This window comes from Eretmochelys imbricata, chromosome 1, assembly GCF_965152235.1.
Source record: "Eretmochelys imbricata isolate rEreImb1 chromosome 1, rEreImb1.hap1, whole genome shotgun sequence".
In the NCBI taxonomy this organism is placed as follows: domain Eukaryota; kingdom Metazoa; phylum Chordata; order Testudines; family Cheloniidae; genus Eretmochelys; species Eretmochelys imbricata.
The window spans coordinates 309,677,165-309,704,831 of NC_135572.1; the positions used below are offsets into that span (position 1 = coordinate 309,677,165).

The following is a 27,667-nucleotide window of genomic DNA, read 5'->3' on the forward strand; positions in this document are numbered from 1 at the left end:
CTCAGTGTTCTTTTCTCAAGACTACACATGCTCAGTTTTTTTAAGTTTTTTCCTTGTAGCTCAGGTTTTCTAAACCTTTTATTACTTTTGTTGCTGTCCTCTGGAATCTCTCCAATTTGTCCACATCTTTCCTGAAGTGTGGCATGCAGAACTGGACACAGTATTCCAGCTGAGGACTCACCAGTGCCTAGTAGAGCAGGATGGTTACCTTCTGGGTGTTACATACAACACTTATGTTAACACATCCCAGAATATTACCCTTTTTTTCAAATGTATACCATTGTTGACTCTTATTCGGTTAGTCATCCTCTGTAACCCCCAGATCCTTTTCTCTGGTACTACTGCCTAGCCAGTTATTCCCAATTTTGTAGTTGTGTATTTGATTTTTTTTTCCTTCCTAAGTGGAGTATTTGCACTTGTCTTTACTGAATGTCACCTTATTGATTTCAGACAAATGGGAGAATTCATCAAAATTCTTTTGAATTCGAATCCTGTCATCTAAAGTGCTTGCAAACCCTTCCAGTTTGGAGTCATCTGAACATTTTATAAGCATACTCTCTGCTCCATTATCCAAGTCATTAATGAAAATATTGAACAGTACTGGATCAAGGACTGAACCCTGCAGTACCCCACTAGATATGCCATCCTAGTTTGATAGCAAACATTGATAACTACTCTGAGTTCAGTCCTTCAGCCAGTTGTGCACCCACCTTATAGTAATTTCATCTAGACCACATCTCTCTTGTTTTGCTTATCAGAATGTCATGTCACAAGCCTTAATAAAATCAAGATGTCACATCTGCAGCTCCTTCCCTCCCTCCCTCCCTTTTCTCCCCCCCCCGGGCCAGTAATCCTGTGAAAGAAGGAAATTAGGTTGGTTTAGCATGATTTGTTCTTGACAAATCTATCTCAGCTATTATTTATTACCCTATTATCCTCTGGCTGCTTACAGACTGATTGTTTAATAATTTATTCCACTATTTTTCCAGGTATCAAAGTTAGGCTGACTGGTCTATAATTCACTGGGTTATTTTTGTTCCCCTGTTTAAAGATAGGTACAATGTCTGCTCTTCGCCAGTCCTCTAGGACCTTACCTGTCCTCCATGAGTTCTCAAAGATAACTGCTAATGGTTTACAGATTGCTTCAGCTAGTTCCTTCAGTATCCTAGAGTTCATTTCCTCAGGCCCTGCAGACCTGAATACATCTAACTTATCTAAATATTCTTTAACATGTTCTTTCCCTATTTTGTCTTGTTCCTTTGTTAATATTAATTTTGTTAATCATCTGGTCGCCATTAACTTTATTAGTGAAGACTGAAGCAAAATAATACTCCTGGGGGAATTCTGCACCAAAAAAATAAAATTTCTGCAAAATTCTGCATATTTTAGTTGTCAAAATAACATTATATAATCACACCAGTTTCAATTATTTCAGTAATTTATTTCAAAATACCTGTCAGCAACTATGTCTGTAACAATACAGACACAAAAATATTACCTCAGGAGTAAAGAGTTAAAGAAACCCCTGTTTCTCTGCCCCCTCCCGCTCAGAGCCCAGCGGGGGGAGAGGGCAGGGCAGATACCTACACCCTAGCCCCCAGAGCCCAGCTGTGGGCCCCCCTGGCCAGACACTCTTCCCCCTCTTACCCCAGAGCCCAGCCACAGGGACTCCCCCAGTCCAGAAACCCACATCCAGTGGTGAGCTGGAGCCGGTTCGCACTGGTTCATGCGAACCAGTTGTTAAATTTTGCAGCTGGTTTAGAACCGGTTGTTAAAGGGGTTTGGCAAACTCCAGCCCGCAGGCCACATGTGGCTCGCAGGACCGTCCTGTCCGTCCCGCCTGAGCTGTCAGCTGGAGAGGCTCCCCTGAGAATTTCTACTCACCCTGCGGTACTTTGGCGGCGGGCCCTTCAGTCAGTCTGGGTCTTCAGCAGCAGGCCCTTCAGTGCTGCTGAAGACCCGGAGCGACTGAAGGACGTGCCGCTGAAGTGCCACCAAAGACTGAAGGAACCGGTTCTTCAGCTTCTGGCAGCTCATCACTGCCCACATCCCTTAATCCCCAGAGCCCAGGGATCCAGAGGGAGAAGCAGCCTGCACACCATCTCCTTCCTTCAGGGTGTGCAGGGTGATGGGCAGTTTCAGTCCCTTAGGGTGGCTGCTGTTTGTTTTGTTTTTTGTTTTTTTGTCTGGTAGTAATGGCTCCTAATGGAGGCAGCAAAGCTGGTTCCTTCTCCTTGTCTCCAGAAACTTCTACAAGCGCCCACGGAGGAGAGTTATACTGTGTGATCAGTCAGCTCTTTGCAGAATATACTAGCTGACATAAAGTCCCTCTCTTCCTAGCAGGCCTGTACAGTAGGTGCAGGGCTGGACCTGACCACTCTGTTTCCGCTCTACAACAGACTCCAATACAGTGTATGTGTTGGGGATGGTCTAGAAAAGGGAAGGGATGGATCCTCAGAATTCTGCATCTTCGTGACAGTTTATAACCTGCACCAAAGGCAGACACGCTCCCTGGAGCCCCAAATAGTGGAAGCACAATCCATCTTACCTTTTGGCCACCACACAAGGACAATGGCTATGAAACCAGCATGAGGAGTAATCAAGGTTGCTGTCATTTTGGCACACTGCTATCATTTGCCTTGACTGGGATGCCAATACAGGATTATATATGCTATAAAACAGTAGTGCATCAATATGTGGTATGTCTTTGTTTCACCAAAGTATATAAGTAAGCCACAGAAAATGTTTTTCTTGAGTTTTAGCTTCATCTTGTTTTGCCTGTGATGAAAATGTACAGCCTGGTGTGCTGTCTGTGAATGATTTTCATGGTAGTCTGAAAGTTTTTTGTATTATTACTAATGTTTAATGTTCAGGAGTCTCAACCTCCATTTATTTATACCACAAAATATTGCTTAGAAAATCTCCACAATTTTTATCACTAAATGTTAACACGATATACCTGCTGTTTCCTGAAGAAGTCAAGCTAAATTGTTTTAGCATTCCAGTCCATGAGCCATACCAGCTGTAATATTTGTAACTGTCTACCATACTTTGGACAAGTATCGGGGGTAGCCATGTTAGTCTGTAGCCACAAAAACAACAAGGAGTCCGGTGGCACTTTAAAGACTAACAGATTTATTTGGGCATAAGCTTTCGTGGGTAAAAAACCACTTCTTCAGATGCATGGAGTGAAAATTACAGATACAGGCATTATGTAATGACACATGTAGAGAAGGGCGTTACCTCACAAGTGCAGAACCAGTGTTGACAGGGCCAATTCGATCAGGGTGGATGTAGTCCACTCCCAAAAATAGATACTTAGGACAAACAGGCAAGATTCCTCTATCTAGTGAATTTATAAAGTGCAAGAGCAATAAAGAACTATTGTACAACTTACAAAAATATTTATTTCATACTCTGTGACACAGTAGAAAGACATAGATGGAAACTTGACACAGTCTGCAGTGATTATCCCCCATATTTTCAAAACATTGTTAACATTTTGTGCTTTGAAATTGGCGTCTTTCTTGAAAATTATTTTCTAGGTATATTTCTGAAGAATACAAATAAGGTAATATCTGAAATTTATTCAAACCTTTTTGTTCCCTAAACTACAGCAGCAATTATGCTGTACCATAGTGATACACGTCGGTGCATGTTATAATGAACCGCCGTTTCCACTCACCATTTTATCCAGTTTGAATAATGATCATGGAAGATAGATTGATTTGAAACGGTAAAACCAACAGAGGTGTGAACTTCCTCTCTCTGTTCGCCTCCCTCTGAAAAAGCTCCAGTTGGCTCAGAATGCAGGAGCAGCTGACTTATAGATCCCCAAGAGCCTACCCCCTCAATGTCTGTTCTCTGCCCTGGTTCTTCATTGAATGCAAAGCCTGAGTCCAGATTTCAGTCTTTGGAGGGTTTTTTAATACCTGAGAGACCATCTCTTGCTCCATGAGCCTGACCCACATACACACACCAGCTGTATTGAGTGAGGAACAATCAAAATGTCAACCACAAGGGCAGTGCAGGAGACAGGGACTTCTCAGCAGCTAGCTCAAAATTGGAACTCACTTCCATAAGAGATTACACCAGCTAAAATAAGTGCCTAAAATGCCAAACTCACATTTTCAGTTTAGCTTTCCCACAACAACAGTAGTATTAACAGAGAAAAAAGAAATCCTGCTAATGGGAAAAAGAAAAGGAGAGAGACTGAGACATCTTGTTAACGTGCCTGGATAGATTGGTGTTATGTGGTGTGAATATCTATATTAATCTTATTGGGGTGTTAGTATGGAAACTGCAAATATCAGGCTTTAGAGGTAGCAATAACAAACAAATTATTCTTTTGGAGAAAATGACACAGCAGTTCCTGAACCAACTGTAAAGAACTCTGTAACCAAGACAGAAGGCATTTGAGGTTTCTGAGTATAATTTCAGTGTGCCTGGGAGGCGAACGCTGCTGGGGAATTGTGGTAAAGGTGTTGGGAAGAAAATGAAAATATTTTCCTGACTATAAGGAATGGATGTTTTCCACTAAGCTCGTAAAAACTAAATGAGGGATGCAGGGGGAGCTTTGTTAATAACAGCACCTCTCATCCAAGGATGACTAAATATTTCAGAGTTATTAATTGCTGCAATTAATCTTCACAGTTAACTGCCATTTAAAAAATCAGCAAGTGTTGTTATCCTTATTTAGTACAGGGTTGAGACCCCTGATTCGCCAGTTACAGTAAATGGAAACTGTTGATCCTTGGAACCTCTGAAAATCAGGCCCTAAGGCCTTGATGCAGCAATATAGGCAATCATGTGACAAACTTGACGCACATAGGAATATCCAGTGCAGGCAATGGGACTGCTCATAAACTTAGTTAGGCACTTGCTTAAATACCATGCTGAATTGGGGCCTGAGGTCACAAAGTGTGTTGGTGGCAGCTGCAGTAATTGAACTCTAGTCCTAACTTCAGTCTCTGGTTTAACCACCAGAGACAGTGTTCTTCTTCAGACAATTTAAAAGTAAATAGATTGCTTTTAAGGGATTGACAAGGTGCTAAACTATTTAATACTGTCCAAACCATGACATCGTTAGTATTAGTTTGCATGAGGAAGGTCAGCAAGAATCTAAACCATTTTTTTTTTTTAAAGAAAAGAGTGGTTACTTCAATTTTTCTGCAGCACATCAAAAACCAATATGAGCTTGCTTTTGATGCAAAAGGTAACTTGCGTTGACTTTAACCTGAGCTGTGCATATTCCTTATTATGACGTAGTTGGTGATGCTTGTGCGCTAACTGAGGAATAAACAAGAGGGAACTGTACCACTTTCTGACTAATCAGAAATAAATATAAAAATCAAAAGTAACCAAATTGAGCATGGCGGGGGGAGGGAGCGTCCACATTTTTGGTGTGTAGGATTTTCCTGTCAGGAAACTGGAACTCTGAGTTTTAACTTGGGGTGTTTGCTTGTAATTCTTCCTTTTGGGGGTGTGGGCAATGTTTGCCCACCCATATCACCTCCCCCACTTCAGATAGATACCGTAGATGAACACTGCCTTTCCTCTTCTCACCTCTGCACAGTATTCTCAGGTAACATAGGCTCAACATTTGTTTTGGGGTTTTTTGGGGGAGATGGATAAGTATTGCACAGTTCCTGCATCACTGGTAGGAACCAATATAGGGAAGGGCCAGTGACTCCTCTGTATATCTCCATAATCCTGTCATCATTTGATCAGATTTATTGAATTCTGAAAACATACATGATTCTTTACAAAGATATTGTCACAAGCAGGATATGGGCAGTCTGGCCTAGCAGGTGGAACTAGGAGTCAGGCCTGGTGGTCAGAGCCCAAGCCAGGAAGCAGGGAGTCAAAAGTGAGCTGAGATGCAGGTCTGTCACTATGATTGACAGAGATGTATCTCATTGCACAGACACTTCCTGGAATTCCTCCTGGGCTGAAATAGGGTTTGTGGACCAATCAGGGACCATGAGGGAAGCAGTCAGTCCAACCTTCTGAGTGGGTACTTCCTGTACTATTTATCTCCCAGAGGGTTTCTGTGACCATGCATGTGGCCCTACCATAGCTATCAGGTAGTGGCACAGAGATACTGGTTGTCACCCAGACCCAGGTTTCAGTCCCATCCTTGCATAACCTTGATGATAAGTTGCCTCATGAATTTACAGTGTAAGGGCCCAAACTTGCAAAACTCTTATGGACATGAATAACCTTACTTACCTGAATAGACCCATTTAATTTAATGGGACTGGAATATTCAAGTAGGTAAAGTTATTCACATCCATAAGTTGTTTGCAAGTTTGGGCCCTAAAATAAACAAGGTAAACAATAGTCAGACCTAAAACCAAAGTTCAAGAAGAGGACAGCTGTGGAGAGATTATTTGGAAAAAAGAAGGTAAGTAATGTTTATCGAAGAGTGATTGCAGCCCCTATTCTGGCTCCTGTTGGATATGTTGTTATATTTTTGGTTGCACTTTTCCCCTCACCTGTTCATCTATGCACTCCCTATCCACGGCCCCACAAAGTCGCGGGACCTCCTTATCAACCTCCTCCTAGCCCTGGCCATTTACAAAACCAGGGAGAGGAGGTTGGCCGATGGGGTTTCCTGTGATTCTGGGGACTATTTCCACTCTTCAGACCGTTCACGCATCTGGGCAGAGTTCCTTTGGGTGGCGTCCGCTGGCTCCCTTGACATCTTCGAGGAGCAGTGGGCGCTGTCCGGGGTTCTCTGCTCATTGTCCCTGTTGGGTTCCCTTCATTTAGCCCTGTGACCTCACTCCTGTTCCTGTTATCTCCTTAGTTGTCCCCGCAATTATTTGGAATCCCAGACCTGTGGATCCTCCTCTTAGGCTGGGGGAGGGTCTTTTAGCAGTAGGCAGTCTTCTGCCCACCCACTTCCTGGAGCCCAACAGGATCCAACCATCTGCATATGCTTGGCTTGACTGGACTGTCCCTTAGCTCGCCTCAGCCACTGGGCATTACATTTATTGAAATGAACTTAATTCAGCATTTATTGAAATGAACTTACTTAATTCAGCATTTATTGAATTGAACTTAATTCAGTTTCACTTAAGTATCTTTAGGAGTTTGTTGTATTAGAAAGGTAAATGTGAATGTATTATTGTGGAATTGTGTGTAAGGTCTGAAGGGGAGAGAGCTGGCTAATGTAGACCCTGGGAAATGTTATGTCCTTTATATTATTCGAAACAATGTAAACTTTTAAAGTGGTTTTCCCAGGAAAACTCTAGAGGGAAGTGTATGCAAATGTAACTTCTCCAGTTATGGAAAAACCCAACCTTTGGAGGCTATCCCCTGAGAAGAGATCCATTGTACCTAGTCTCAGATCAAAGACCCAGGCTGTACAAAGGAGAGACTAAACTTTTCATGAGTATGCTCGTCCTGAGCCAAGGCAGTTATGAATGTGTGATCACAGGAAAAACCTCTTGGTGGGGTTTAAGGACTTCACGTGCCAGAGCCATTGTTGGAGTTGGGCTGATCTCTGGTAAGCTTATTAGCATGTGCATAGGTTCTTTTATTGTTTTATGTATAATGCTTTTTAAATTAAGAATAAATGTGCTTGGTTAGAAAGAACTGTGTGGTAATTTAACTGTGGGCAATTATGCTGTTTATAGCCTCTGAGGAAGGGAAGCAAAGCAGGCCTGCTGAGATGGTGTGATTTGCTGGGATATTCATAATGTATGCAGGGAGCTTTGCATCCTGGAAGTACCCTGGTCAGGAGTGGGAGAGAGATGTGTCTCTCTACCCAAGAGAAGTGATGGGGAGAGGGAAGCTAGAAGCCTGAAATTGGGTGCCCTTGCTGAACTATGAAGGGGGAATACAGGTTCAGGTGTTCTGAACTGTGATAGATGGTACAACAGTGTATCGCGCTTGGAAATGGTTTGTCATGGCACATTTTGCACTATGACTTTGGAGCTATGAAAGGAGAAAATTTAAAAGCAAATATCTTTTTGATAATTAGCAAAACAGGAAAGAGAATATCTTCTATTTTAAAAGTAATAGGAGGATGTGTTTTGAGTACCATACGTCTTAATTTTTTCCGGTATAAATGTCTCTTAAATATAAGTAATAGATTGTTAATACTTTGAACGTTAAACTGATGTGAGTCTAATTCTCCACAGTCATGATGTTGTAAAACCAGAGTAACTCCACTGAATACAGTAGCATTACTCCAGATTTATTGAGAGCAGTTTAGCATTGTTTCCTGTTTGCTCTCTACGGATCAGTTTCTGCGCTTAGCTACACTAGTGTAAATCCTAAGTAACTACCTTGATGTTAGTGGACTTATGGAACTCCAGATTTGCACAGTATTATTCTGTCTATAGAAGTATTTAACATACTATAAATGGAAGAATAGGAATGTTTGTGTATTGATTACAGTTGGGCTCATAATATTTATTTTAAAGACATATTTGTCAGTTTCATTTAAGGGTGGAACATGTACATAATATATATAATCTTAAGATATCCCATGATATTTTGTTTTGACATGTATCTTTTGTCTATGTTGAGGTAGATTTTTTTTTTTAATTAAAAAGAAAAAGTAATGACATGCATTGGCATGTGCAAGTCAACAAACTAGGCAGTAAAATTGATAAATAGCATTTATATTTTAAATATGGTCTTACTGGCGGGCACATTGGTTTTGTTTTATTTATTTCTAACAGTTAAGATTTTTATTAATCAATTTTCCACCTCTTCCATTCACTGGTTCTCTGATGCCTCCACTCTGGTACCCATAGCAACACTTGTTAGTGCTACTGAAACTGCAACATGTTAAGCTTCCCAACAGAGCAGCCCTGTTAAATATGGCTATTAAACACAGTTGTATTTCTGTTAGTTCCAGCTCCTGCTATATGGAAACTCTTTCCTGAGATATCAGGATTTGGTGACTTATTGCTCTTCTTAAACCTGTCTGATTATGACTGGAATGAAGTCTCCTATTAGGCTGTGGATGCTCCAGACTATGTACAATTTCTATAAAACTGACAAGGTTTAGCTGTAGGATGAAGTAATCTTTTGAAGTACTAATTTGCATTCAATGAAATGCTGCAGAGGGTAGAGGCTGATTGATCTTGGGGAAGCTAGGAGATGTGTTGTCTCCTAGAGCACATGGACATTTTAACTAACTCCCAAGTATCATTGATAGTGTTTTAATGAGCAGAAATAATGGCCAAATAATCCTTCATGAGCTAAGATGGAATGGTAATTCAAGTTAATAGGAGTTGTCAAGGTTCCTTCCCCACTCTGAACTCTAGAGTACAGCTGTGGGGACCTGCATGAAAAACCCCCTAAGCTTATTTTTACCAGCTTAGGTTAAAACTTCCCCAAGGTACAAACTATTTTACCTTTTGCCCTTGTACTTTATTGCTGCCACCACCAAGCGTCTAACAAATATATAACAGGGAAAGAGCCCTCTTGGAAACGTCTTCCCCGCCCCCAAAAAATCCTCCCAAGCCCTACACCCACTTTCCTGGGGAAGGCTTGATAAAAAATCCTCACCAATTTACACAGGTGAACACAGACCCAAACCCTTGGATCTTCAGAACAATGAAAAAGCAATCAGGTTCTTGAAGAATTTTAATTGAAGAAAAAGTAAAAGAATCACCTCTGTAAAATCAGGATGGTAAATACCTTACAGGGTAATCGGATTCAAAACATAGAGAATCCCTCTAGGCAAAACCTTAAGTTACAAAAAGACACAAAAACAGGAATATACATTCCATTCAGCACAACTTATTTTATCAGCCATGTAAACAAAACAGAATCTAACGCATATCTAACTAGATTGCTTATTAGCCCTTTACAGGAGTTCTAACCTGCATTCCTGGTCTGGTCCGGGCAAAAACAACACACAGACAGAGAGAATCCTTTGTTCCTCCCACTCCCCCCCGCTTTGAAAGTATCTTGTCTCCTCATTGGTCATTTTGGTCAGGTGCCAGTGAGGTTATCTTAGCTTCTTAACCCTTTACAGGTGAAAAGGTTTTTTCCTCTGGCCAGGAGGGATTTAAACGTGGTTAGCCTTCCCTTTATGACAGGAGTGCTTGAGCTTTTTACAATAGCTAGCTGGGAAATTGTTCTGTGTATTTTGATTCTTCTTTCACTGAGAACATGTTTTTGATGTGCTGTTTGGATGGAGGGGGAATAGCATGCTGTGTGTGTAATTAGTTGTAAATAGTGTTGGGCAGTTGTTAATCATCTATCTTTGATACTCTGTAAAACAAAAAAGAAATTCTATAACAAATGGAAAAGCTTTTCCAAGGGTATCACTATAAATTAAATGTAAGAACGATGCTGTGCCAGTTCAGTATTAGCAAGTCAGCAGCAGAGAGAAGTTGTAATATGTATAAGACATATGTAGAGCCAATGTGTTTGCTAACCTATTATAGATTTTTTATTTTTTTCTGTCCCTTCTATTAAAGCTTTTAATGTACCTATTTGTAGAAAAGTGTCTAATGCATAGGTTTGCATTTGGTGCCAACTTACTTTAGAGAATTTATTTAAATACTTTTGCTCGCAATGACAGACATTAATGTTCTCACTGTATAGAAAAAGATCGTTTTTCCACTTCTTCAATAGATGTCCGTTGGTCTTATGTGAGGTGGTAGTTTTGGGGGGAGGGGCTGTTTAATGCGTCTGGGTTGTTTTTTTTTTTTTTTGTTTTCCTCTGCTCTTACCTTGTGCCCATTGTGGTAACTCATTTTACTTACCTGTGTCTTTTTGTTGCATTCATTTTTATTTTAGGGTCATTTCAAGTTCTCCTGCTAATCTCCTCATGATATTAACCAGCTGTATTAATGAGATAATAAGCCAAGCTTGTTGCTCATGAATTGATTTATTCAACTGCTGAATTTAATTAGAAAGACACTAAACATTCCAGCAGATGTTCTTATTTGGTTTCATTATACTTGTGTTCTCACACAGGGGTTTATAAATATATACTGTACACCTCTATTTACATAATATACACTTAAACCTAAAACCTTAGTGTACCAGAAATAACAAAATATTGACATTATGTGATTATGTAGTCCAGTGGTTCTCAACCAGGGATATGCATACCCTTGTACGCAGAGGTCTTCCAGGGGGTACATCAGCTCCGATAGATCTTTGCCTAGGCTTACAACAGACTACATAAAGAGCACTAGCAAAGTCAGTAGAAACAAAAATTTCATAGAGACAATGACTTGTTTTATACTGCACTATATACTAGACACGCAAGTACTGAAATGCAAGTACAATATTTCTATTCCAATTGATTTATTTTATAACTATATGATAAAAATGGGAAAGTAAGCAATTTTTCAGTAATGGGAGCCAAAGAATCTGATGCTTTACTCCCTTGCTCCTCATCTGACCTTTTAACCCTTGAGCAATTAGGTATAAATTGCTACCAAAGCTGAATTAGGCACTCTGTGCACACTAGTGGCAGTGTTTTACACTCAATTTGTACAGGTCTAAATGACTACACCGTGGAGAATCGGGCCTGGTGTGTAAGTTCTGAAAGGAGTGTGGCTGCTCCAGTATCTTTGGCTCTTCCCATTAGCTAAAGGAGCTGGTGTCCACACTTATGCGCTTCATGAGTAAAAACTAATGGAGAGGCAAATGGTGTAACTGAGCCCTGGTCTACACTACGGGGTTAGGTCGAATTTAGCCATGTTAGGTCGATTTTAAAATGGATGCATCCACACAACCAACCCCGTTCCGTCGACTTAAAGGGCTCTTAAAATCGACTTCTGTACTCCTCCCTGGCGAGGGGAGCAGCGCTAAAATCCACCTTGCTGGGTCGAATTTGGGGTAGTGAGGACGCAAATAGACGGTATTGGCCTCCGGGAGTTATCCCAGAGTGCTCCAATGTGACCGCTCTGGACAGCACTTTGAACTCCAATGCACTACCCAAAGAATGTTTTCCCTAGGAGATAATCAGATATACAAAGGAAAGCAAAACATGGCAAGGTTAGTGTTCTCTCTCATTGGAAACATGCAACATATCCTTCCATATACAGAGTCTATTCTTCTTGGCCTGCGTAACACAATGGGAGCGGTTGCACACAGGACTTGACTCTAGGTGACAAGTGTATGCTGCAGTTCTGTGGCTAATTCTTACTTTGGGTATGTCTACACTACGAAATTAGGTCAATTTTATAGAAGTCAATTTTTAGAAATCGATTTTATACAGTCAATTGTGTATGTCTACACTAAGCGCATTAAGTCTGCGGAGTGCGTCCTCACTACCGTGGCTAGCATCGACTTATGGAGCGGTGCACTGTAAGTAGCTATCCCACAGTTCCCGCAGTCTCCGCCGCCCATTGGAATTCTGGGTTAAGCTTCCAATGCCTGATAGGGCAAAAACATTGTCGCGGGTGGTTTTGGGTATATGTTGTCGGTCACCCCTCCCTCCATGAAAGCAATGGCAGGGAATTGTTTTGTGCCTTTTTTCCATGCAGTCGCCATATCACGGCAAGCACTGAGCCTGCTCAGCTTACCGTCACAGCGGCTGTTGTGTCCTGGGTGCTGCTGTTAGCAGACGGTGCAGTAGGACTGCTAACCGACGTTATCCACCGCTTCCACTGCAACTCTGCTCCCCTGCAGACGCCATACCACGGCAAGCATGGAGCCTGTGCAGCTCACCATCACCGCTGCTGTTGGGAGCATTGTAAACACCTTGTGCATTATCCTGGAATATGTGCAGAACCGGGCTAAGAGATGCCAGCACGAGGAGGATTTGATGAGGACATGGACACAAAAGTTCCTGAAAGCACGGTCTATGGCAATTGGGACGTCATGGCGGCAGTGGGGCTGGTTGATACAGTGGAACGCCGATTCTGGGCCAGGCGAACAAGCATAGACTGGTGGGACCGCATAGTGTTGCAGGTATGGGATGATTCACAGTGATTGCAAAACTTTCGCATGCGTAAGGCCACTTTCCTGGAACTCTGTGAGTTCCTTTCCCTCACCCTGAAGCACAGGAATACCAAGATGAGAGCTGCCCTGACAGTTGAGAAGCGGATGGCGATAGCCCTGTGGAAGCTTGCAACGCCTGACTGCTACCGGTCAGTTGGGAATCAATTTGGAGAAGGCAAGTCTACTGTGGAGGCTGCTGTGATCCAAGTAGTCAATGTAATCATTGACTTTCTGTTATCCAGGGTAGTGACTCTGGGAAATGTGCAGGTCATAGTGGATGACTTTGCTGCAATGGGGTTCCCTAACTGTGGTGGGGCGTTAGATGAAACGCATATCCCCATGTTGGCACCAGATCACCTTGCCAACTAGTACATAAACTGCAGGGGGTGCTTCTCAATGGTGCTGCAAGCACTGGTGGATCACAAGGGACGTTTCGCCGACATCAACGTGGGATGGCTGGGAAAGGTGCATGATGCTCACATCTTTAGGAACTCCAGGCTGTTCGAGCAGCTGCAAGAAGGGACTTACTTCCCAGACCAGAAAAAAACCATTGGGGATGTTGAAATGCCAATAGTTATCCTTGGGGACGCAGCCTACCCCTTGCTCCCATGGCTCATGAAGCCTTACACAGGCAGCCTGGACAGTAGTGAGGAACAGTTCAACTATAGGCTGAGCAAGTACAGAATGGTGGTAGAATGTGCCTTTGGATGTTTAAAAGCTCGCTGGTGCTGTTTGCTGACTAGGTCAGACCTCAGCGCAACCAAATTCCCACTGTTATTGCAGCTTGCTGTGTGCTCCATAATATCTGTGAGAGTAAGGGGGAGGCGTTTATGGTGGGGTGGGAGGTTGAGGCAAATCACCTGGTGTCCGATTTTGAGCAGCCAGACACCAGGGCGATTAGAAGAGCACAGCTAGGCGCACTGCGCATCAGAGAGGCTTTGAAAACCAGTTTCATGACTGGCCCAGGCTACGGTGTGACTGCTGTGTGTGTTTCTCCTTGGTGCAAACGCACCCCCCTTGGTTGATTTTAATTCTTTGTAACCAAACCACCCTCCCTCCCCCCTTCGAAATAAAGTAACTATTGTTTTGAAACCATGCATTCTTTCTTTATTAATTAAAAAAAAGTGAGATAACTGACAAGGTAGCCTGGGTGGGGTGGGGGAGGAGGGAAGTACAAGGCCACATTTGCTTTTTGTAGCCACACTACAAATCAAACTGTTTGAATGACAGCCTTCTGTTGCTTGGGCCATCCTCTGGAGTGCAGTGGCTGGGTGCCTGGAGCCACCACCACCCCCCTTCCTGTGTTCTTGGGCATCTGGGTGAGGAGGATATGGAACTTGGGGAGGAAATCAGGCGGTTATACAATGGATGCAGTGGGGGTCTGTGCTCCTGTTGGCTTTTCTGCAGCTCCACCAGACGCTTCATCATGTCCGTTTGCTCCTCCGTTAGCCTCCGCTCTTTGCGCTCCTGCCTCCACTCTTCACGCTCACTTAATGCTTTCCTGGCCTCTAACACTGAATGCCTCCATGCATTAGGCTGTGCCCTATCAGTGTCGGAGGACTGCATGAGCTCGGAAAACATGTCATTGCAGATTAGAAGGCGAAAAAAACGCACTCGCAATAACCTCAGGGACGGAGATGATAGGGGGAGCGTAGAAACATTTGCACCTGCCGGAGAGATAAAAAGGGAGAGTAAAATTTAAGATGATACATTTCTGAGAACAAAAGGGAGACTCTCTCACAGTGAATCAAGCAATTCACAACAGACAGCACATGTGCTTTAGGCACAAGGTCGCATTTTGCCTTTTATATTGAGCGCCTGCCAGTATGGTGACACATCACACACAGCTGGGCAACAGAATTCGGTTTCCAGGCAGCCATGGTAAGGCACAGGGTACGCAGGGTTGGCTTCTTACGCATAACATGTGGGAATGGTTTCAAACTGCTGCGCCATTCTTTCCCATAGCAAGCAATGGGTTGGGTTGGGCTTAACATTTAAAAGGAGGGGCTGTGTTTTTGGGGAGAATGTGCAGCACACACCTGCCTCCCACCCCACCTCGTGGCTTTTCTCCGGGATGATCCCTTTTAGCCTAGCACAAACAGCCCAGTATGAACGGGGTCCTTTTCCTGTTCCCTTACAAAAATTCCCCTATTTCAACCAGGTGACCATGAATGATACCACTCTCCTGAGGCTAATACAGAAAGATATAGACTGAATGTTGCTTGAATGCGACCAAAACCCAGGACCATTCGCTGCCATGCTTTGTGCTACAATGATTCCAAGATACTTGCTACTGGCATGCTGTGGTAAAGTGTCCTACTGTGGATGACGAAATAAGGCAGCCCTCCCCAGACACCTTCTGCAAAGGCTTTCAGAGTACCTCCAGGAGAGCTTCATGGAGATGTCTGGGGATAGAGCGGGAATCCTCCAGCGACATGTGAACAGACTTTTCCAGTAGCTGTACTGGCCACGAAAGCATCCCAATTCTTCAGGGCAAATCAAACGTTAAACACTATTGCTTTTGAACCCTGTTCTTTAGTTACAAATGTGCACTCACCGGAGCTGCCTTCTCCGGCTTCAGAGTCGGGTATTCCGCCTTGGGAGGGTATTGGCTCCAGGGTGATGAAAAAGTCCTGGCTGCCGGGGAGAACAGATTCATCACTTGCCTGCTGCACATTCTCTTTCTTCTCCTCCTCCTTCTCCTCATCCACAAAATCCTCCTCCCTGTTGCGTGAGACTCCCCCATTGCAGGTGTCCATGGACAGTGGTGGGATAGTAGTAGGATCCCCTCCAAGAATGCCATGCAGCTGATTATAGAAACAGCATGTATGGGGGTCTGACCCGGAGTGCCCGTTTGCCTCCTTTGTCTTTTGGTAGGCTTGCCTGAGCTCCTTAACTTTCACGCGGCACTGCTGTGTGTCCCTGTTGTGGCCTCTCTCCACCATGCCCTGTGAGATTTTGGTAAATATATTGGCATTTCTTCTTTTTGCTCGGTGTTCTGCCTGCACAGATGCTTCTCCACATACAGCAATCAGATCCAGTGTCTCCCTTTCGGTCCATGCTGGATCTGTTTTGCGATTCTGCGGGGACAGCATGGTCACCTGGGCTGCTGAGCTCGCCACGCTTACCAAACAGGAAATGAAATTCAAAATTTCCCGGGGCTTTTCCTGTGTACCTCGCTAGTGCATCAGAGTTCAAAGTGCTGTCTAGAGCGGTCACGTTGGAGTTCTCTGGGATACCTCCCGGAGGCCAATACTGTTGATTTGCGTCCGCACTACCCCAAATTCGACCCAGCAAGGTCAATTTTAGCGCTACTCCCCTCGCCAGGTAGGAGTACAAAAGTCTAGGTTAAGAGCCCTTTAAGTCAACGGAACAGAGTTGGTTGTGTGAACGCATCCATTTTAAAATCGACCTAAAGCGGCTAAATTCGACCTAACCCTGTAGTGTAGATAAGGGCTTTAACTGACAAATAAGTAGAAAATGCTTAAAGACTTTACCATTTGCAGCTGACCTTCTTTTGAGTGGTGAATTCCTGCCTGTTTTCTACTATTATTTCAGATCTACAGCCATAAAATCACCTGATTGTAATATCATAGGTATCGCTGATAATTTAGTGTGGGATTACACAGGCAGAATACCTTGTCTGGAACACTCGATATAAAACACCCATATACTGTAATAGGTGATCATTTTTTTTATTTGCATAATGGCTTTTACTTAGCGTGATTGGAACTAAAAATGTTCCAGTAAGGAAAATGAATTAACTTTCTTACAGCTGTTGCAGCATTTGCAGCTCAGGTTTGGCTATTCTCTATAGCTTTTGCTCAAGGAAAACCGAACCCAAACTATCACTTCCTTCTAGTGGCGGATTACCATACAGTGCCAGGGGCCTTGGTCAATTGGGGAGCCCCCGCAAGCTGGAACTCCGACCCTTCCCCCGTGCCTCCTCTCCCTCCCCCTGGGGCCCCACCACCCTGCTGCTCCTCCTCCTCCTCCCCCCTTGAGACTCCACCCCCTGGCCAGACCAGATGGATGCAGGAGCTGTGGTCCGGTGAGCAGTGAGCATATTCCTCCTGTGCAGAGCGCCCCCCAGCCCGTCTCCCCCATGTGGAGCTTCCCCCAACTCCCGAGTCCCTCTCCTTTTCCCTCCCTCCGTCGTGGAGCTGTCCCCCAACCCCCCCTTTCCCTCCTCCCTCCTTCCCGGAGGTGCCCCCCACCCAGCTCCTCTCCTTCCCCCTATTTTACACATGGGTATAGTGAAACACACAAAGATTAAGTGAATTGCCTGCAGTTAAACACAAACAGAATCAGGTATCACTGCTAGTTAGAGAACTCAAGAGTCCTGACTGATGGTCTCCAACACAACCACTAGACAATACTGTTTTAATAGAAAACCTCATGTCTTGGTTAGTACAATATTTGGCACTTAGGCAGAGTTCTCTGGCATAATGCTGTAATGGCATAATGCTGCAGCTGTCCGCTCTCACTCACCTGAACCTACAGGCTCCAAAACTACTGCCACAAGTATCAGCAGGGTTATTCATTCAGAACCAAACAATTTATTGACAAGATGACATCTTTAAGGTGGCCACATTTTTAGTGCACTGAACAGTTTATTTTCATTCATATTTATTTCTGTGCTGCCTGGGCAGCTGTGGGGAGCCCCGGACCCTCCACCTGTCCTGGGTGAGGAGCCGGAGTGCCCAAAAGCAGCCTCCGGCCTGGGTCCCTACCCTCCAGGGCGCACCATCCAGGACAGATAGAGGGTCCAGGGCTCCCCCCAGCAGCCCAGGCTCTCTGGGCAGCTCTTGCCATGGCCTGACTTCCAGCCAGGCCAGGAAGCAGGGCCATGGGGGGAGGGGGCAAAGCAAGTGGTGGGGCTCTGGGAGCGCATGGGGGGGGCCCCAATGTTCTTTGTGCCCTGGGCCCCAATAAATCTTAATTCGCCTCTGCCTCCTTCCTCTGGTTCTTCTCTTATTACTACTTATTTGTATTATTGTAGTGCCCACAAGTTCCAGGTGGGGATCGGGTCCCATTGTGCTAGTAGTGTGCATACATATAACAAAAAGACAATCCCAGAGAAGCTACAATCTAACTCTTGTTTCTATAGATCAGGGATCGGCAACCTTTGGAACACAGCCTGTCAGGGAAATCCGCTAGCGGGCCGGGACGCTTTGTTTACCTGCAGCTTCCGCAGGTTTGGCCGATCGCAGCTCCCACTGGGTGCGGTTTGCTGTTCCAGGCCAATGGGGGCTGCAGGAAGCGCAGCTGAGGGATGTGCTGTCTGCCCACTATGTTGGAGGAAGGAAACCCCACCAGCTGGATGACTTGGTAGAAACTCTACAGCCATGGAGTTTTCCCATGATTCTGAATTGGAGGGGCAGGGGGGAGTATTTCTATTTCCGGGCTTGTCCTCAGTTGTGTGTTGAAAAGGGGAAACTGGGGGGCCAGTTCTTTCCCACAGCTCTTTAGCACAGCCTCAGCCTCAGCCTCAAGCACTTCTACTATTTTCTATAGATTAAACAACTGGTGGATGGCACCTTTTAGTGCCTTCCATATAACAATACTCCCATCTCAGCTCTGCCTGTCCTCCCAATAGAGTTTAGTATGTCGACATGCTGAATGACTTGTGTCCCAGCCAGAAAAAAAGAATAATGGGAAGCATAGGGGTATGCATACAGACCCTGGCATGGGGAGCAGATCTAGTCTGGCTTGAGGAGAGGAGTGGGGCATGCAGAACCCCTGATGGGGGGAGAGATTAGGGGACCCTGGTTTGAGGTGGGGGGTAAGACAGAGCCCCTGGCATGGGAGCCCTGCTGTGGATGAAGGAAGGGATGGGGGACATGGAGTGAGGGATCAAGGAAGCACACAGCCCCTGCTGTTAGGAGGGTCAAAGGGGGATCCAGGTATGGGGAGAATGGGAGTGCACACAGTTCCTGCCATGGAGGGGGATGGGGGGGCATATGAAGAAAGTGGGAATGGGGGTGCACGCAGCTGCTGATGTGGCAGGAGAGTGGTATAGGAGGGGGAAGTGGGGATCACACAGAACCCCTGGCAGGGGGAAGACTGGGGGGATGTCAAGGTTTCTCCCCCACTCTGAACTCTAGGGTACAGATGTGGGGACCTGCATGAAAAACCTCCGAAGCTTATCTTTACCAGCTTAGGTCAAAACTTCCACAAGGTACAAAATATTCCACCCGTTGTCCTTGGACTGGCCGCTACCACCACCAAACTAATACTGGTTACTGGGGAAAAGCTGTTTGGACGCGTCCTTCCCCCCAAAATACTTCCCAAAACCTTGCACCCCACTTCCTGGACAAAGGTTTGGTAAAAAGCCTCACCAATTTGCCTAGGTGACTACAGACCCAGACCCTTGGATCTTAAGAACAATGAACAATCCTCCCAACACTTGCACCCCCCCTTTCCTGGGAAATGTTGGATAAAAAGCCTCACCAATTTGCATAGGTGACCACAGACCCAAACCCTTGGATCTGAGAACAATGAAAAAGCATTCCGTTTTTTACAAGAAGACTTTTAATAAAAAATAGAAGTAAATAGAAATAAAGAAATCCCCCCTGTAAAATCAGGATGGTAGATATCTTACAGGGTAATTAGATTCAAAAACATAGAGAACCCCTCTAGGCAAAACCTTAAGTTACAAAAAAGATACACAGACAGAAATAGTTATTCTATTCAGCACAATTCTTTTCTCAGCCATTTAAAAAAATCATAATCTAACACATACCTAGCTAGATTACTTACTAAAAGTTCTAAGACTCCATTCCTGGTCTATCCCTGGCAAAGACCCAGCATACAGACAGACACGGACCCTTTGTTTCTCTCCCTCCTCCCAGCTTTTGAAAGTATCTTGTCTCCTCATTGGTCATTTTGGTCAGGTGCCAGCGAGGTTACCTTTAGCTTCTTAACCCTTTACAGGTGAGAGGAGCTTTCCCCTGGCCAGGGGGGATTTCAAAGGGGTTTACCCTTCCCTTTATATTTATGACAGGGGAGTAGCAGGGGTCCCTGAAAAGCAGGGGGATGAGAGGATGGCAAACAAGGAGCTGTGGGGCAGTGGAGAATAGAGGGATGCAAAGAGCCCCTGGTGTGTGCAGTAAGACCAGCTGACACACTCTTCAAAGTGTGCGACACCCTGCCCCTCGCCTCAGTCTACAGTTCTCTAACAGCTCTTTTATAATAAGGTGACCCCGCTGGAACCACATTTGGAACAGTAGTTTGAGTTTTGAATAATATTTATTTGTACTACTATGTGTGTGCCCTGTGGTGGTTACATTTTAATCCATTTAAGCACTGTGCTGAAGGCTGTAGAGTTTTGTTCTGTACTACCTATTTATTCTGCTGCTCAATGTTTTGCAGCAGAGAAGTACCAAGGATATTTTCATGTAATTTATCTCTAGTTCCCTTCCTTTATTTTCCTCTGCACTAAATTCCATAAACTACTTCAGTTGCCCATGCTTCTAGTCTAGCAGTCTACTTTTAATTACCTTTCCTCTGTATAGTCTACTCCCCCAGTTACATATCAGCATATTTGTTCACCTGTGTTTCTTGCCTCCTGCAATTCACTGATATAACAAGATGAACATCACAGCTAGTGATCCCTTTGGCACACCACAGATCACCTCCCTCCAACCCAGATGGTTGCCACTCATAAGTACCCCTTGTTCTCAGTAACGAGGTCAGTTCCTTGTCCATGTCAAGAACTCTCTCTCTCTCCCATGTTAATGTATCTTTTTAAACAGGTTTCTTGTGATGGAGTTGATCAGGTAAGAGTCCAGATAAATAAATGGCCAAGCTGTTGAAATGCGGCATTCCAACAGATCCAACTCAGAAGAGAACAAATCAGTAGTCTGCCCACCCTAGACACAAATTAACTGGCTGACAAACTATCTTCTTTAGCTCTATTGACATCAGTGAGAATCAGCAGCTGCCGAGGAAATGGAATTGCTCTGCTTTCCTCCACAGAAACAGGTCACTGATTCTGCAGGCTATAATACAATACTTACTATAAGGATTCACAAGCCTTAGAAACTTTCATGCTGCAGGTAGAATCACTATTTTTGGTCAGGAAAGTAGAGCCTATTCCTTGTTAGTCTGCAGAGCCAGAAAGGGCAGATAAATGCACAGAGAGCAAACTAGAAACGCTACTCCATTTAATGTAGACACTGTTGTCCCTAAAAGAATGAAAACTACGATATGAAAACATTGGTACTGCTCCAACTCGGCTATGAAAAAGATTGAGGAGGATGAGGCAGAGATGGGCTGACATGCAGATAAATTATACTCCAAAGTTTCTTTCTTATTATTACTTCAGAATAGAATTAGGCTAGCTATGCTGTTGCTCCTAGGGATGTTATAGTGTATGTGTTTGCATTCTTACAACCACACAGCACAGGACAAATTGTATCATGGGAGCTGAATTCAATGCATATTCACTGTCAGTCTTTTTTCAGCCACACTTGTTGATGCATTCCCAGAAAGTTTGGGCTTCTTGAACATCATGAGTCAGAAAAAAAAAAAATAAAAAAGCAAAATATAAACTCTTGCCAGTTTACCATTACTAATAGGACAGATTGTCCACAATCCCAGATTCCAATTTACTTTAGGATTATGCAATCACTAGCTATTTATTGTGCAGGCCAAAATTTGTCACTCATAAGCCTAAGGGCCCTTCTCTCATGTCATCAGGAAGTATTATTAGTCTTGTTAATTACACTTCTCCAATCCACCCGGAGATTTTCAGATAAAAGGTGCTCTGTATTATGTAAGAGTAAAGTGCTGGGTTAAAGCAAGTTTTCTTTGAGATAAATACATCTATTAATTTCTGAATCATCAAGAGAGCTTCACAAATACAGCTGCATCATTTTCCAGTGTGCTGTTCCTGCAGTAGTGTGAATCACAAAGAGAAAATGGTTGGTTCCCTCTTCCCCTGCCCGTCCAGCTGAACAAGTTGTAAAGTTGGCTTCAGGCCAAAAGGGTCAAGAAGACTGCTTGATTTTGCCAGAACACAGGAGCTGTGTCTGATTTACTTAACTTTGCTTTCTAATGTTCATGTGCTTAAAGCCTACGGTCTGTGTATCTTTGAAACTGGTGTTCTTCTGTAATGAAGATTTCTTTGGAAAATTAGTGCTACGTTTTTTTTTTTTTAGTTCCAAGCCAATGGAACTCATTGAGATGTCCTTTATTGAGTTAAACTCATAGGGCCTGCTGCTATAGGCCTCAGTTGCTGTATATCAGGCTTCTGTGAAGGTACACTTATTTACACCAGCAGAGGGTCTGGCCCATCATCCCATTGACGATAAATTTAGCGATGTTCTGCAGGGCCAGCATGCCCAAATCTGCTGTGGGACAAGGAGAAGAGGCAGCCCTTCTTCAAGTCCAGTCCATCCACCTACTGAGAGCAATCCATGAACTCCAAACCCCCATGAACCAGGAGGTGGTCAGTCGTTGACTTAGCCCTGAATAAATGATTAACTGTGCTCTTGTTCCCGTTCGCTATTGTACAAAACTGGGCCATTGGAAATAGTGATGCCTTATGTTACCAGCTTTGCCCATTACTTCGGGTTATGCTCATTTTTTAGGGTAACTCTTCTGGGGGTGGGGGGGCGGTTCTGTCTTCTGTCAGTGTACTGCTTGTGTCACTTGTGTTCTCATGTGGAGCTCTACTTCTTCCTGCTGCAAGTTCCCTCCCAGTGGAGCTATCCTGCAAGACCTAGGTTCTCCAGGGCTGGGTTCTTCCAGCCCCAGAATCAGACTCACGCACGCACACATTAATAGAACGTGTCTGAGAGGACTGGGCTAATCAGCACTCCCAATCTGACCCCTTATATGTCCCTGGACTCAGCAGGCTGGGTTGAGCAGCACCTCCAAGCTGCCAGCCTCCTATGCCATGGGCACCGAACAGGAATAGAGTTCGCCTGAGCATGCTGGGTCGAGCAGTACTTTCCATCTGCCACCCTCATATGCCCCTGGATTCAGCAGACTGGGTTGAGCAGCACTTCCATGCTGCCACCCTCATAGGTCCCAGGTTCAGCACGTCCCTATCCCAGTTTTCACATTAAGATTGTTCTGGTAGTAACCCACTTGATGAGCAAACCTCACAGGATTTTTGGGCACTGCAAGGATCTTTTAGCTTAGGTACGAGGAGCGTTGCTACAGAGCGAATGAGGAAACCGAAAAAACCCACCGGGTTGGGAGGGGAGAGAGAAGCACCCAGCTTAATCATGAAAGTTATTTATTGCCAGGTAATAACCATAGGGGAGCCAAACAAACAAAACAGTTATAATATTAAATCTAACTTAAATTTGAGTATAAAAGTCAGGTTTAGAAAACTATAGCTGATCACACTAGTCAGGGTCAGAAGGTTATACGTAGAGAGAGAAAGAGCTGGATTGTCACCACTGCATGAAGCTTTAATCAATTGGGGGTCCAGAGTGTTGGAGACAGGCAGAGCCCCCAGCACGATCACTCAGGAGAAGATGAAGTCCCCAGGGAACTGATTCAGATTTTGGATCCAGGCATTAAGACATTAGCTTGAGCATGGTTAGGGGTTTTTGTAGAGAAACTACAATGGTTCAAGGGAGAACACTAGATTTGTTTATGTGTAAACTGGTGGCTCAAGCGAGTATACCAAAGTTGTTTTGTTCGAGCTAGACAATGGGAGCTGATCATTCCTGGCTATGGGTGGTGGTCCTTTGTGGGAGCTCACAGTGCAATTAGGGAGCTTCACTATTTTGGATACCAATATAGGATTTATTACTAGAATTGGTTTGATAACTACTGAGCTGGGTGTATGCAGGTATGGGTTCATTAACACCTAGAACAGAGATCCACTGTCATGCAGTGCTTCCCAGAGTTCTGTGCGGTTCTTGCCTTGGAGTCTCTGTTCTCCATTTTGTATGCTAATAGAGATGCCTCCTTGTCCCATCTTGGATGCAAATGAGGCTAGGGGAGTTTCCTTAATCCTGTCATCCTTATCCCAGGGGTTTAGGTATGTCTCCCACTACCTTTTCATTGCTTTTTGTAAGTCTTTCTTCTGATAGGTTTTGGTTCAAGCAGAGTCTGGGGGGAGGAAGGTCTTTCATGACTCAGACAGGCTGGGTACTGCACCCTGATTCCCCAAGAACACAGAGCTGATAGGTAATACTTAATATGTGGGTCATAACAGCTCCTTTCCCAGCACGTGCACAGCTGAGAAATGTTTCAGCAGATCCAGCTCCTCCAGTGGAGGCCTCTCCATCAGCAAAAACCACATCTGTGCGACAAGAAACGTTTTGAGTCAAACTAACAGATGTCTGGTGGAACAAGGCAAATTATTTATATAATCATACAAAAGTGAGTGAGTGTTAAAAGGTTCCTGTAAACAAGAGATGGTCTGTACTAACAGGGATCAATCCACATGCAAAAACAGCCCACCCTATACAATCTAACCTTTTATTATCAGGTTATTATTATAACCTGAGGAAGACCTGAGGAAGAGTTCGAAAGTTCGTCTCTCTCACCAACAGAAGTTCGTCCAATAAAAGATATTACCTCACCTACCTTGTCAACCTAACACACATCCCTCACGCGCACCAGCATGTGGGCTAGTTTCTGAGAAAATAAAGTGGGTCCAACTTATGGGAAGAAACTTCCCTGCACTAATAACCAACACACATATCACCCAGACCATACTACATGACACATACACCCTGCCTTAATGTCAGTCATGGATCACAGTTAGAGCTTGTTCCCCTGTGCTGTCAGAGCCTCATCAACCCACTCTAGAAGTGGTGCCATTGGCTGGCTTTGAGGAAGAAACATTTGGTGGCCTTGCTAATAAATCTGCTCCTTGCTGTTGTTGGCGGAAGCCATGTTAAAGCAACAAAAGCTGTTTTCCCTTGCTCCTGATTCTACCTACACTGCTTACGAGTCATCCATACAAAATAGGTTTTTGAAAGAATGTTGGTTTATTTAAGATTATTTTGGAGATTAAAGGAGAAATTGAAGTCCAACAAAGATTTTTTTTTTTTTGCTTTTGTTTCCTTCAGATAGTGAGTGTATTTTGGAGCCGCTGTCTTTGCCAGAAAATCCATGTGGTGTAGCTGCTGTGGAAGAGTCTCCATCTGTGCCTTGTATTTTCTGTGAAGAATATTTTCCACAAGCAGAACAAGACCAACTTCTGAAGCACATGATTATTGAACACAAGCTTGTCATAGCAGATGTCAAGCTGGTTGCAGATTTCAGAAGGTAAATTTTTCTCAGTTAAAATAGATCATGCAAATGTGTAAATAAGATGCGTACCGTGGATCACCTGGTATGTAACTTTTTGATACTTTTTTGGAACATTTGCAAACTGTTATCTAACAGTGTTGGTTTGATGTTATTTATAGTGTATTGCTTAAAACATACAAATAGGTAATTGTGATTGGTAGTTAGGACATAGGAATTGCCAACTGGCAAGAAACCAGTTGTCCAGCTAATCAATAGCAATGTCAGTGTCTTCAGATGAAGTTATTTTGTTGTATTGACAAGTTCTGTTGATTTCATAAAGCACACTGTGTCAAAGGGCTGACCTCTCCAGGGTGTCCCCTTGTAGCCTCAGAAAGGGCCCTGCAAGGAGTCCCATACCTCAATATCCCTCTTTCACGCACTTAGTTCCCCTCTTCTCAGGGTCCTTTCACCTGCCCACATTCATTTTCCTATGTGGTATGGCAGCTCTCCTGGCACACCTTCAGTAGTGGGCTATGACAGAACAGACGTGTCTGCCTCACTTTTCCCTTTCTTCTGGAGTCCCAGTAATTCCACACCAGTTTTCAGAATAGAAATAGCCCTTTGAGAGAGAAATTTATTACAGAAAGTCCCTCAACCATAGTCCAGTTTCCCTAGCCCAGCCCAACCTCTACACGCACTTTTTCAAATCCGAACAGTCCATCCACACACCAAATACAGCTCCAGCATCTCACCATGCCTCCAGCTCTCAGGTACAGCTCCAATGTTTTGCAACAGACCTCACCCCAGCCCCTCTGGATGCGGTGTTTCTCTGCTGTTTCCTTCCCAGTTATGATTTCAGCTTTTGCCTGGAAACATCAACAGATTCACCCCTTCATCATTCCCCAGCCTTCTGCCCTCTCTGTCCCCCAGCTTCAGTTCCCTGACTCAGAGAGCCAGCAGGCATCTCCCTCTGCTGCTTTCAGCCTCCAGCCCTTTCGGGCCATGGCTCTCTGGCCTGGAGAAGTTTGTAGGTGAACCCCCCATACCCTGACTGCCCTCTGCTTTCACCCACCTGATCTGGCTTCACTGCTCAACAAGGGAACTCTCACCACTCCTTCTTTCAGGCATCCCCTCTCTGAAGACAGAAAATATGATGTTGCCTCTATATAAATCCATGGTACGCCACCATCTTGAATACTGTGTGCAGATGTGGTCACCCCCATCTCAAAAAAGATATATTAGAATTGGAAAAGATTCAGAAAAGGGCAATAAAAATTATTAGGGGTATGGAGTGTCTGCCATATGAGGAGAGATTAATAAGGCTGGCACTTTTCAGCATGGAAAAAAGACGACTAAGGAGGGATATGATAGAGGTCTATAAAATCATGACTGGTGTGGAGAAAGTAAATAAGGAAGTGTTATTTACTCCTCCCCATAACACAAGAACTAGGAGTCACCAAATGAAATTAATAGGCAGCAGGTTTAAAGCAAACAGAAGGAAGTATTTTTTCACACAATGCACAGTCAACCTGTGGAACTCCAGAGGATGTTGTGAGGGCCAAGACTATAACAGGGTTCAAAAAAGAACTAAATAAATTTGCAAAAAGAAAAGGAGTACTTGTGGCACCTTAGAGACTAACAAATTTATTTGAGCATAAGCTTTCGTGAGCTACAGTTCACTTCATCGGATGCAGTTTATGCTCAAATACATTTGTTAATCTCTAAGGTGCCACAAGTACTCCTTTTCTTTTTGCGAATACAGACTAACACAGCTGCTACTCTGAAACCTAAATAAATTCATGGTGGATAGGTCCATCAATAGCTATTAGCCAGGATAGGCAGGGATGGTGTCCCTAGCCTCTGTTTGCCAGAAGCTGGGAATGGGTGACAGGGGATGGATCACTTGATGATTACCTGTTCTGTTCATTCCCTCTGGGGCATCTGGTATTGTCCACTGTTGGAAGACAGGATACTGGGCTAGATGGACTTTTGGTCTGCCCAGTATGGCTGTTCTTATGACGCTCTCAGCCCAGCTCTGCTCTTCTGAGCTCCCTCTCCGGACTCTGGGTACTGAGCTCTCTCTTGTCTTTGGGGTGTCTCTCATGTATAGCTTCCAAGGGACCCCCTGTTGTCCTCATTACACCAAACTAGGGTGTATCTGGACTGGAGGAGGAGAGCTGGACCTGATTTTATTTGAAGGGCCAGCTATCTTGTTAGACACACATTTTGGTTTATCTACTTTTTTTCTGTTTTTGACTACCTTCCTCTCATTCTGAGGCCTTATTCCCATCTCTGCATGGCTACTGTTTAGCTAGTTCTTTCTGTCTTGCCTTGTTCTCTATCACTGGGCGTGAGTAATTCAGAATTTAGTGATGGGAGGGTTGCCTAAGAAGTCGTATCAATTTACCTTAATTAGGCCTGTATTGTTCCATTTCGTTTCCACTTTATCCTTGACTGTGCCATGCAGTATTGCCACTTCTGTGTAACTGAGACCCCTTCCACAGTTACATCATTGGTCATCCCAGCT

General features: G+C 44.2%; 1 protein-coding gene across 5 annotated transcripts in view; it reads left to right on the forward strand.

The window, feature by feature from the left end:
* The window catches only part of ZNF277 (zinc finger protein 277), a 93,326-nt gene that overhangs the window by 17,286 nt on the left and 48,373 nt on the right, over window positions 1–27,667 (forward strand). For 4 of the 5 annotated variants that reach the window (XR_013347976.1, XM_077834123.1, XM_077834104.1 and 1 more), the window contains one exon: window positions 24,978–25,176. Coding sequence is in view for 4 of the 5 variants with exons in the window: in XM_077834123.1 (XP_077690249.1) it covers window positions 24,978–25,176 (199 nt within the window). In the remaining variant the exon portion in view is untranslated. Of the gene's footprint in view, window positions 1–18,145; window positions 18,265–24,977; window positions 25,177–27,667 lie in introns of those variants that run through there. The other variant, XM_077834136.1, reaches the window with a different exon arrangement.